Below are 13,105 nucleotides of genomic sequence, written 5' to 3' on the forward strand. Positions count from 1 at the left end.
TTATATTGAGTGCACCAAATGTCTTAGTCTCAGCGCTAGTGGGATCTCAGAGGTCCTCAAACAGCAGCAGCCTCTCCACACTACCAGTGGCAGCTCCTCAAAAGACCAGGGAATCCCTCAGTACATGTGAAAAGACAAAAACAGAGCGCCACTTTCATATGTAGAACATTTATTAAGATTATTATTATTCCCTGAAGAGATAGGATTTTAAGGATCGCCTTAAGGTGGGCAGCGTAGGAGATAGGCGGACAGAATGGGGTAAGCAGTTCCAGAGGATGGGGGACACTCTGGAGAAGTCCTGGAGGTGAGCGTGGGAGGATGTAATCCGAGAGCTAGAGAGCAGGAGGTCTTGAGAGGAGCGGAGAGGACAGTTTGGGTGATATTTCGAGATGAGGTCAGTGATGTAGGTTGGGGCGGAGTTGTAGATTACTTTGTATGTTGTTGTCAGTATTTTGAATTTTAGTCGTTGGGCAATTGGGAGCCAGTGGAGGGATTGGCAGAGAGGGGCGGTAGACACTGAATGGTTGGTAAGGTGGATGAGTCTGGCAGCAGCATTCATGATAGACTGAAGGGGGGATAGCCTGCTTAGTGGTAGGCCAACAAGGAGGGAGTTACAGTACTCGAGACGAGAGATTACAAGGAAGTGAATTAGAAGCTTTGTTGTTTCGTTTGTTAAAAAGGGGCGTATTTTGGAAATGTTACGGAGGTTGAGTCGGCAAGATTTGGATAGTGATTGGATGTGGGGCTGAAAGGAGAGCTCAGAGTCAAGGATAACCCAGAGTACCCTGGCTTGATGGGAGGGGTTGATCGATCGTAGTGTTGTTGATTGTGATGGGGAAGTTGGGGGAGGGAACATGGAGAGGAGGAAAAATTATAAGCTCAGTTTTTGACAGATTGAGTTTGAGGTAGTGGTGTGACATCCATGCTGATATGTCAGTGAGTAGATTTGAGATACGTGAAGAGACAGAGGGGGTGAGTTGAGTGGAGAGATAGATTTGGGTGTCGTCAGCATAAAGATGGTATTGGAAGCCATGGGAGGCTATCAATTAACCCACGGAAGAAGTGTAGATAGAGAATAGAAGGGGCCCAAGGACAGACCCTTGGGGGACCCCCACGGAAAGAGGAAGAGGAGAGGAGGAAGTAGAATTGTAGGTGACACTGAAGGTGCACTGAGATAGGTGTCACGCCCAACTGTCTCTGGTAGTGAACCTCAACTGCGGAGGGCGAGGAGCGGTGGAGGGGTTGGTAATTCTTTTTGTATCTAGAATGGCAATCAGTACTGACTCCAGGCGTCACTCCCAGTCTAGAGTGGGGAGTTTGGAGTTCCTGACATCACGTGCCAATTAGCAAGGGGATCTGGTTAATGGTGTATACGGTAGGTATTACTTCATACCCCCTATTGCCCCATGGGGTTAAATTAGGTGAGGTTACCACAGTTATGGAGGAGGTGCAACTGAAAAGTCTCACTGACGTAATAAATGCAACAAATGAATATTTTGCACAAGCATGCGGTTTTCAGATAACAGTCTCTTTCAAATGGTGTGTAAATGGTAATAAGCTATTCAGATCCACACAGGGTTAAACGAATGGTCCCAACATAAATTGAAATGCAGTAAGGTATCTAGAACTATCATGAGCAAACTGAAAGTCTTTAGTTATATATTGACAGTGCAGCAAGGTACTTATCGTCTCCCTGGGTGGTATCAGAGGATCCCTGGCAGGGTTGTGACCCTTAGCAGTCCAGCAGTCAATAGGTCCTGGGAGCTGTGAATAGCGCCGGCCGGGTCCTTAGAGGCAGTGGTCCTTAGAGGCAGGGGTCCTCTGGATGTACACACCGGTGGGGGCTTGCAGGCGTTTGAACCGCAATAAAGGAACGCCGTGCAAGTCCCCCAAACCGGTTTATATGTCACGATGGAGGGGGGGCGGAGCCGCACGCTCCACTGGCACTTCCGCGTTCTAGCGTGGAACACAGCGGAGCCCCGACATCGACGTCATAGGGCTGTCGCCGAGATGCGTTCCACGCTGGAAGGCATCGGCGATTGCGGCGCTGCCGCTTACAATAGGTAGGAGATGAACCATGAGAAAGCAGAGTCTTAGAGGCCAAGGGAATGGAGTTTAGGAAGGAGAAGCGGGTTGTCAACTGTGTCAAAGGCAGCAGAGAGGTCTAAAAGTATGAGTACAGAGTAGTGGCCATTGGTTTTAGCAGTTAGTAGATCGTTAGTGAGTTTTAGAAGGGCAGTTTCTGTGGAGTGTTCCGGACGAAAGCCAGATTGAAACGGGTCAAGGTGGCGGCTCAGGCGGTTGTAGACCAGCCGTTCAAGAAATTTGGAGGTAAATGGGAGCAGGGAGATAGGTCTCATGTTGTTTAGACTGGTGGGCCCCGAAGACAGATTTTTTAATATGGGGGTTACCAGTGCTTGTTTTAGAGTGGTAGGGATGACACCATTAGAAAGGGAGAGATTGAAGATGTGAGTAAGGGAGTGTAGGATACAGCTAGAGGGTGACCGGAGTAGTTGTGAGGGGGATGGGGTCCAGGGGCAGGTGGTTAGGCGAGTGTTAGACAAAAGAGTAGCGACTTCGTCAGTGGTAACTGGATCAAAAGAAGAGAGCAGTGAGTGTGGTGGCAGACAAGGTATGTTTGGAGTGGGGGAGGTCTTGACAGTGGAGATTTAATTGCGAATTGCATCAATCTTGTCTCTGAAGTGAGTGGCAATTTCCTGGGCAGTCAGTGAGTTGGTTGGAGGAGGCGGTGGGGGGACGAAGTAGGGAGATGAAAGTTGAAAAGAGTTGAAGAGGACTAGATGAGAGGGAGTTAATGAGTGTGATGAAGTAGGTCTGTTTGGCTGTGTGGAGGCAGGTACCATATTTTTGGAGGGCAGATTTATATTGGGTGAAATCTTGCAGGGATTTGGATTTACGCCATTGACGCTCCAGTACACGACTATGTCTTCTGAGTCTTCTAGGGTCGTCTGTCTGCCAAGGCTGTAGTGGACGGGGCCTGATTTTATGAGAGGTGAAAGGGGCAAGTGTGTCCATACAGGATGAGAGTGAGTTATTGTAGAGAGAAGTGGCATGGTCAGGGCAGGAAAGGGTTTTGATTTTGTCGTAAAGGTGGTCTGTTGCAGAGTAAAGAAGAGAGGGGTTAAAGTGGCGAAGGTTCCTACAGGTGGCAGTTTGGTGGTTGGAATGTTGGGGGGCGGATGAGAGGGAGAGTGTGAATTTGATGAGGTTGTGATCAGAGAGTGGAAAAGGGATATTGGTGAGATTGCAGGGGGTGCAGAGGTAGGAGAATATGAGATCAAGGGTTTTGCCATCAGAGTGAGTAGAAGAGTTAGCCCATTGTGTTAGGCCAAAGGAAGAAGTTAGGTTGAGTAGCTCAGATGTTGTGGTGTTGCTAATATTGACAGTGACATTAAAGTCACCGAGAATGACAGTGGGTGTTTCAGAGGAAAGAAAATAGGGTAGCCAGGCAGAGAAGTTGTCAAGGAAGCGTGATACCGGTCCTGGAGGCCGATAAATCACTGCGATCGTTAGGGAAGCAGGGGAAAACAGACGTATACAATGAACTTCAAAAGAGGAGAGTGATAGAGAAGGTGGCGTAGGAAGAACTTGGAATGTGCTGTGTGGCGATAGAAGGAAGCCAACTCCCCCTCCCTTGCGTCAACTGGATCTGGGTGAGTGAGTCCAGTGGAGGCCACCGTGGGAAAGGGCAGCCGATGAGGCAGAGTCAGAATCCTGGAGCCAGGTTTCAGTAACATCAAGTAGGTTAAAGGAGTAGGGGACAAAGAGGTCATGGATGGAGGTGAGCTTGTTAGAGACTGAGCGAGCATTCCAGAGGCCACATGAAAAGGGGGGACAAGATCTTGGGAGCGGAGATATAGGAATGAGATTACTTGGGTTGCGGCTGCTGCCAGAGGAAGAGGGGTGTTTGGTGTGCTGAATAGACCTAGATTGTGGGGGACCAGGATTTGGGGAAATGTCTCCGAAGAGCAGGAGGAGCAAAAGTGTGAGAAAAGTAAGATGATAGTTAGATTTACAGCAGTGCAAATGCACTAGAGTCGTGGAGGCTTTGCCAGCATGTCACTTTATGATAAGCAGAAGTTGATAAGTGCAGTGATAGGGAGAGGGCAGGAGTGAGGGTGATATGTATATGCAGTGGGGGGGGGGAGAGGGGTGAAGGAGTGAGAGTTTAAAGATCGAGGACACTACTGTGAGAAGGAGTGGAAGAGACAGCATGCTGAGGAAAGAGGAAGATGAGGGAAGATTAAAAAGTAACATAAATAAATGTATTCACATACGCACTATCAAATGCACGTGGGTTAGTTAGAGCCAACAAGAGCATCACACTTTCGTAGAAAGTGTTCCTCGCTAGCAAATATTCAAAATCAGCTGCCAGTCACATCCCTGTCTGCACCGGCCGCTTTGTGCTTATGCTTACGTGTTTCCGGCGCACGCCCCCTTCTTCAGGGCCAGTGCGTTTGTTAGTACATCTATAATACGAAATCACCTGCACTCCATACAGAGTACAGACCTTGGATGAGAGGTTGGTGCTTGAAGTGACAACACGGATGGCGTCGTGTCAGATACAGTCCATAATAGAAGTCACCAGCACTCGAAGATATGTGCAAGAAGTAAAGCACTTTTTATTAAATCATCACATGCGTCAAACAGCCAACGTTTCGGGGCCACGCAGGGTCCCTTCTTCTGGGCGACATAGCTTTACTTCTTGCACATATCTTCGAGTGCTGGTGACTTATATTATGTGAGTACATCTATTTATGTTAGTTTTTAATCTTAATAAATGTTCTACAAATGAAAGGGGCGCTCTGTTTTTGTCTTTGTACAGTATATATGTATATATATAAATTGTAATATAATTTCTCTGGTTCTCTGTCTATGGAGTTTCTAGCTGTATTTACAGTTAAGCAATGCAACATACAATTATCCTTAGCACTGAATTGAAGAGAGGTTTATAGTACGACTTCATGGCTTCTGCATTGTGAAAGCCCTGTACTTTAGTGGTTGTCTTTGATAACAACTTACTGGATCTGCGTTTTACCCCTCTTTTTCTGCAAAATATTTTTGACCTGAAAACTATGAGCAATTAGTAATACACATAGAATTATGTCGCATTTTGTTTAATTTTTCTATCACCCGACTGACACAAGCTGCTTTTAGATATATTTAGCAGAGAATCCACTTTGAAAATGAATAAAATGTGAGTTCCTTGTAATAAGGCATATTGGGTATACCTTCTTCTTTGACAAGTACAATTAAGAAGATTTTAGATTGCTTAAAGCCTGTTCACTAACTGGCTTGCTGTATTAGGGGAGAGAAAAAAGCAAAAAGACAGATCAAAGACGTTTATCGCAGTAAAACATATGCTCCCCCACATCTTCATCTTAAAACCTGATCACCAGGCTGAATGCTTGCTACAAGGAACTTTCAGGGCATGGATATCTCATACAGTCTCTTTAAATCAAGACAGTTATTTGTTAGAATGCTACAGCATTACATAAACGCAAGGTTATTATTGGTGTTACAGAAAAACATATAGTAAAAAGTTTTTTGTTAGCACCTTTGCTGTCTCATTGTTTTTATTTTATTTTGATTGCAAATATTTTTTAGGTCAAAAGCCGTGGGAAACAACCACTGTTTAAACTCTTGATATAGATCTTTAAAAAATACAGGTAAAAATTATGTTAATATCACCCAAACCATCCACAACACAACCCTCAGGAGGTCTTCCAAGACATCCTGCTCCCTAGCCCCCTCATCACCACCTCCTATTTGCACCACCAGGAGTTCTCCAGAGTTTCTCCAATCTTCTGGAACTCCCTACCACAACCTATCTGGCTATCTCCTACTCTGTCTGCCTTTAGGCGATCCCTGAAAACGTACCTCTTCAGGGAAGCCTGTTTCACCTCCTCTAAAAAACTACCTTCTGTATCTCTTACCCCTCCTTGTAGATTGTAAGCTCTTATGAGCAGGGTCTTTCTAGTCCTCTTGCATGGAATTGTTTTGTAACTTTACTGTCTTCCCATATTTTGTAAAATACTGCGCAAACTGTTGGTGCCCTACAGTATACATCCTGTAGGATAATATTGATGTGTATATGCCTTATGTAAATAAGATGCATTCCACTGTTAACATAACTTAGTATAGGGATTTGAAGGCAGTTTTCTTAAAGGAGAACTATGGGGTTAAGGCTTTTCTCCATAGTTCTCCTTAGGGTAACGGGAGGACACAAACTAGCGTCCACCCGTCACCCTAGGCTCAGTATACCAATATGTGTTCGTTCACCTCCCGATCTACTAAGCCGACCTGTGACAGTCTCATTGTCACAGGTCGGCTAGAACTATAAGGTGAGTGAAAAGCACTCACCTCGTAGTTCTCCTTTAACTACACAGTCCATTCTTTAAAGCAGAATCCCAGTCTCACATGTTTCTTTCCATCTACTTCTGTCTCTGGTTTTTTTGTGGAAAATTGTGTTACTCTTGAAGTTTACCCCCCCACTATGTGCCTCCGAATATTTCTTAAAGTGCATTGCAGAAGGCACTTGTCTTCAGTCAGCCACAAGACTTACTAAAACACTAGCTGTTTTAGACAGACTTCCTGGACTTCATGGGGTGTCAGTCACTGCTGCTGTGTTCTGTGTGGTGCATGCAACTTCCATAGAGCCAGTTTCATCAGGATGGTAAAGAGTTTCTGCAGAATCAACCCCCAGTGCACACTGAATTTTAGTACTCAGAAACTGCAGCTAACAACGTACTACAAGTTATTGTGTTGCTCTATAAGTGTAAATGTTGTGTTGTTTCTCAGTGAGTACAACTGATTTGCTATGTTCCTTATTGTATTAGGTGATAAGTCTAAGTAGGTGTATTACCTACGTAGACAGAAGCAGTAAGGAGTGTAGAAAGGGTAGTAATGTCTTATGCTGTTCAGTGTGATCTGGACTGCAAACACATATTAACACACAAAATCTGGTTTATTGTCCTTTAATGTTTACATTTAGGCAAAGATGCATGTATTACTTTAGACAGGTATGATGTATGCTGAATATTGATCATTGTTGAGCGGGCTTTAGTGCAGTGCCGTGCTGGATCCACCTAACTCCTACCACAAGGCCAGTGATGAAAAGACCAAGGATGGTCATGTCACCTCCACTTTTAAGGTAGAATACCTCAGCTAAATCTAAAAATAAGGGAGGAAAGCTGCACAGCATGTAGTGGGAAGTATAAAAATACCGATTGTTGCAAGCTGATGTATTATCATAGATCCTACAAGCACAGCTACCCCTTTTATCTGTCCTTAGTGCATCTTACTGTTCACTCCCACATTTTCTTAGGTCACATCCTTATGCTAGCAGCAAACAAATAGATTTTTCCATCAACAGTAAACAGCGTGGATAGAGGAATCTTCCCTGTTGGCTATTGTATTCATACAGCTGGTTCCCACTGTTGTCTGAATACCCAAACAGTGACAGCATCTGATTGGCATCTGACATATTTGGTATCTATTATCTCAGCTTTTGGGGAAAAAAAGCTAAATATTTTATTGTGTATTTGTACACTAAAATTAATTTGAGGTTTTTTTTTAGTGAAAATATAGATTTGTGTCCTCTGCATTTAGAAAATATATAATAGAAGATATAGTGTAACTACAGCCAAAGCTTTCATGTTTGTTTTTTGGATAGAGTGGGAAAGTACTAGAACCTTGGGTTTTCCTACTTCCCCAATTGGGGAGTTTCCCATCTGTTGTCCCAGTGACAAGATGTAGGAGAAAACTGACAAACAAAAACAAGAGATCCTAACGGTTCCCTGCTCCCCAATGAAACATGCTTTTATTGCTTCTGGGTTCACATTGGAGACATGCTCCCAACTTCCTGTTCAAGTGATAAAATGGAATCTTCCAAGTGGGGACACGGGCTGCAATAAATACCTCCCTATTCTATCCAAAACAGGTTAGACTGGAAGGTTAAGTTAACCCAAAGGCATACTTTAATTTTAAAGAAGTATTCCAAGAATGGAAAAATGCTTATTAACTACCCACCCCTTCTAGATGATCCAGTGCACATAGCAATTGTCCCTTTTCAAATATATTCAGGGATTGCTAAGTACCATTATCGGATAGCTCACCCCTCCTCCCTTCACTTCTGTCCAGCAACATTGGACAAAGGAGATGGCAGTTCTGACTGACAGTGTAGGAGGGGCAGGGTTATGACAGTCACAGTGCACACTGGGCCTGCACAGCCCTGTTCAAGCCTTTTTATAAGCTGTCAGACCAAATATCTGCAACCCTGTTCCTCCTCTGCTCTCCAGTTAAAGCTTCTTTATAGTTAAAACACAGACTGAGCCCAGATGCAGCCACCAGCTATTTCAGAGGAGGTAGAGTCCAACTGTAACTGTTGAACATTGTGTGTTATAGTAAATAATGATGGCTGCAGAGGACCACTGTTCCCCCACTGCCCATGCCTCCAATCTGCAGTGTGTTGAGGAATCTTCAGAATCTGACACTTCTGGGGGTGTTGGTTTCCTTGCGCCTCACTGCACTCTGTGGTTCCTCATGCCAGCTGATACGTCACTACAGGACACAGCAGTAACATAAGTGCTGGCAGCTCAAACCTCTGAGCACAGTGGGGGACCAGGAATCCCAGACACCCAGAGGTGTATCAGATTATTTAGATTCATCAACAGCTGTATATCTGCAATACCGTTTAGATTAAGGTAAGTATGAACTCTCTCCTATGCAGGATAAACTTAGCCGCTTGAGTGCCAGCTGACATTTCAAACCGCGCAGGAATAGCGGCTATTCGCCCCAGAGCCATTTTGAAAGGGGAGCTGCTTTCATCCCCTGGACTGCTGATGCTTCTACATGCTAGATAGGCATGTGCTGTGGAAGAGAATGTAAATAAAATAGTTCTGCAACTTTACAATAGCAGAAAAAAAGGAAAGATTGCCACACTCTGAACCTGTAAGCCATTATTTCTCTTTATTATCCTACCTGAACTTCTCCCTTTGATGCATTTCACTATAAGCTTATTTGTAAAGTGAGTGAAATGCATCAACGGGAGGAAGGAGTTAAGGTGGTCTACCTTACACCAGGGGCATATTAAATAATAATAATGGCTTACAGAACTAGAATGCGTCTACTTTTTATTCTTTGTTTTTGTGCTACTATAAGGTGGACGAGCCATGTAGATGCTGGCAGTCAGAGCCGAGACATGTGTGGGTATATTTAGTAATAGTGGGGCAATGCATTCTTTGGATTATTAACCTGGACCAATCCTCCTGCAAATTTTTTTCTGTTACACCTTCCTCTTCAATGCACTTAAAATGTAATCCATAAATCTATTCCTATTCCCATATTATCTAAGTGATATAGAGCTTCTCCTCAGTGAGCAGGCAGTACGAGCATCTGCAGGGAACTGGAAACCAATTATATTGTCTGACAAGACTGCATATATTTAATAAGATTTTCCTCTAAACAGCTTAATGTTCATACCAAATTATTTACAACATAACACCTTGTTAACACATTATTTTACTCTATAAATTAATTCCAGGTTCAAAGATATGGCTCACTATTGTTTTTATTTATTGTATTTATTTATTTTTTGTTGGTTTGATTTGTCAATTTCTTTTATTATAATAACGCAATATAAACAAAATTAAAATAAAATAATAACAGAGAGAGAAAGAGAGAGGAGGGGAGAGAGAGATTTTTTTTTTTTTTTTGCTTTTGTAAATGTAACTATAAACGAAGTGTCAATAATATATTGCATCAGGTAGCTGGTTGAAATTTATATATGTCACCAATCAAAACTAGTGAAAATAGGTTTTGGCTAATTTACTAAAGAAGAAAACAAATTTCACACAGTAATACAGTGGCTTAATGGTTAGTACTTCTGCCTTGCAGCACTGGGGTTCTTGGTTTGAACCCCAACACTTTCTACATGAAGTATGCATGTTCTCCATGTTCTTCCATTTCCTCCCACATTCCAAATTCATGATGGTAGGTGAATTGGCTGCTGTATACATTGTCCCTAGTATGTTTGTGCGTGTATGTATGTATGCATGCGAGATAGGGACCTTAGATTGTAAGCTCCTTGAGGGCAGGGACTGATGTGCATGTACAGAGCATTCTGTAAGTTGTCAGAGTTAAATAAATACAATGGGGGGAATTTATCAAAGCACTTGCGACTGTTTTAGCCTCTTAGATAATTTTTTTTAATGTGCAAATCTGTCTTTCAACATGTGCCCCTTTTTTCACCTGAGCTTGCGCTACTTTTCCAACTGCACGTGTTTTGCACCTGTTTTCTTCAGGGCTTGCACTACTTTTTCAGTTGCACGTTTTTTGCACGTTTTTTCATCCGCACTTGTTCTGGGCTGTCTGAAACTGGAGCATCACCTAAGAAAACAATCACAACTTAAGAAGTCCCCATGGCCACTTCTTCAAGGTGCGACAGTTAAGCTTTTTGCCTGAAGTTAGAAGTCTTCTTTCTTGGAGTCTATTAAACCTCCTTTATCAACAACATTACACTAGCTTGATAAATCTGGTGCAAATATATTCCGTGCAAGTTCAAACACTCGCAATTGCTATAATAAATTCCCCCCATTGTGTAAATATTCACCTCAATTATCCAAACGTGCAGTGTGTTGTTAGTCATTTGCACTGCATTTTGCCATGCAGGTCACGTGAGTGAAATCCTTAAATAAGGAAACAATTTGCATGTCAGTGCACAGCAATGCAACGCCCAATTATATTTTTCCTGTGAACCGCTTGCTACACTATAGTAAGCCTGTATAGAAAGCCTGTAGGATAACACAAGACTGCCATGCAATGTAAAATTGCTTTGCTGTTAATATAACTATATAAATATTTATGTTTTTTTCTTGCATATATTATTCTAGATATATTCACCTGGGTTGATCAGTTTAGGAGCTCTAAATTAACCTCTTTTATCTGCATAATATGTGGCATATCTGGATTGACTTGTATTGGGGTTTTTAGATTTTAATTGTTTTTAATGTGTACATGTATATGACATGTTGTTGAGGGTTTTTTTGTGCTTTTGTATTGTCAATTTATTGTTTTGTTTCTTGGATTTTATATATTTATACAATAAAGAGACTTTTTTTGACCTTTTCTTTATTATTTTAATTTTTATAGTAGTGGTGCAAATTTGTTTCAGGGACACGTGTAGTTTTTTTTGTGTGTTTATATAACTATTTATATGTTGTCATGAAGAAAAAAATAAAGTTGCATAGGTTTGTATTGCTATGGTGAATGTATACATTAATTTCCATTAATAATATCTACTTATTAGTTAATTATTAAAGGTGGTTTTAAAAACGTGCTTTGTGTTATTACCTTGGATTAACCATAGACATGAAACAGTGCCTGCCAGACTGAAAGATCAATTCATAAGCAGTAACAATTGTATCTACCATCATGATAGTTTGCACAATAGAAATGTTGCTTTAGATAAAAGAAGCGTGCATGTGTATTATGTGTGATTGTTTTATTTTCTGGGGATAAAAACACAGACATGCACATGAACTTTCTTAGATGAGCAAATGTTTATTCAGACCACTATCTCAATTTCTGTGAATAGCCCTGTGCCTTGTTACATCTGCAGACAGAATTGTGTCCATGCAGATGTGGATTTCAGCAGCGGCCTATGAATGTCACTTGTGTGTTGTGTCCTTCTCCTGTAGGCCCGGCTCTAGTGAGTGCTTAAACCCCAAAGAACTTTGTGATCACCTGTAAGCTGTTGTTATGTGTAAAGAAAGAGACATATTAAGCCCTGATCTGTGGATGTCTTCCTTTGATGTGTTGCAGGGTGCATTCACTTTCCATGCGAGCATGATAGACATGCCCTTGCTTAAGCAGGCACAGAACATCGTTACGCTTGCCAGAGCCATCAAGAACGAATGATGTGTTAAATGAAGCTCTCGCCAGGAGTCCGCTCCATACAGCACTTGTCTTCCATGCCAGAAGGGAGACTTGAGAAATGCGACCAGGGACGCTTCAGCCTATTGATAACAGAATGCTTATGCATTTATTTTCTGTACATGTATAGCATTCATTAAAATAAATGTCAAATCCAGTAGTATTTTTTTCTCCTTGCTTTCACCTCCCTAGCACCACCATTCATTAGGTTTCCCCTTATAAACATGTAAAACGCCTTTAAGAGTGTGTGACAAGGGCTGAACTGCAATAAACTTGTAGAGTTATAAGGGTAACAAAGCAGGACAAGCTTCTGCTTCTAGGCTCTCCGGGCAGATTTACATGACACTGGAGATACTGCTACAGGTCATATGCTTCTTGTTGTTAACTGGCTTAGCAAAGCTGTTTTGGAGAGGTTAACCTAGCTTGTAGCAAGGGTAAATAAACATAACAACCAGCCATTGTCCCCTATTCAGCGTGTACTCTTATATTCAGGGCTAAAGGGTATTGAAGCTGCAGAGGATCAACTTGTGGTTGCCAAAGGACTCGAATGAAGTTTCAAACAGCAACAATCAGAGATTTTGTTTCTGTCCCTCATTAAATCATGAGCTTTTGTACCCCCAGCCACCAAGGACTGTTCTTTAAGAAATTAACAGAATGGAAAGTTTTAAACCATGCACCAACCTTTCTATGACCTACACAGAGGCAGTGCTGCTGTCCTTACACACACTCCACAGGAAGGCTGTTCTGTTTATTTAAACGTGTAAATAGAAAACACGGCTTTAACCCTTCCGAAGGGGCATTCATCTCCCCTGTATAGGTGCTGCTTGCACAAGGATCCTTCTTCGGACTGCAATCAGTGTGTACAGTAAATAGCTGGGGGGTTAGGATGGCCAGCTACACATTTTATGGCTGATTTATTTGCACAATTCGGCAATCTGGTTCCTTACCCTTTCAGTGGCATTGCCTTGTTTCTCCCATTACAGATTGCATAAAATATGAAAGATTTATTTCGAGAGAGACACCCTAAGGTGTGAATGTGAGATAAGTGCTGGCCGGGCCTAGTTAATAGGTCTTTCTAGAACAAGGATTATTTCAGGTCAAGGTTGACATGTCTAAGCCTTTCAAACTGTCAGCAAGTTTTTAGCTAGAA

The 13,105-nt window shown here is 42.4% G+C and overlaps 1 protein-coding gene across 1 annotated transcript in view; it reads left to right on the forward strand.

The window, feature by feature from the left end:
- CLYBL (citrate lyase beta like) overlaps positions 1 to 12,797 on the forward strand; it is a 248,978-nt gene extending 236,181 nt beyond the window's left edge. The window contains exon 8 of the mRNA XM_018576609.1: positions 11,845 to 12,797. Coding sequence (XP_018432111.1) covers positions 11,845 to 11,940 — 96 coding nt within the window. The 3' untranslated portion in view covers positions 11,941 to 12,797. The remainder of the gene's footprint in view (positions 1 to 11,844) is intronic.
- Positions 12,798 to 13,105: the final 308 nt, after the last annotated feature.

Source organism: Nanorana parkeri, unplaced genomic scaffold (genome assembly GCF_000935625.1).
Source record: "Nanorana parkeri isolate BGI_ZX_2015 unplaced genomic scaffold, ASM93562v1 scaffold71, whole genome shotgun sequence".
In the NCBI taxonomy this organism is placed as follows: domain Eukaryota; kingdom Metazoa; phylum Chordata; class Amphibia; order Anura; family Dicroglossidae; genus Nanorana; species Nanorana parkeri.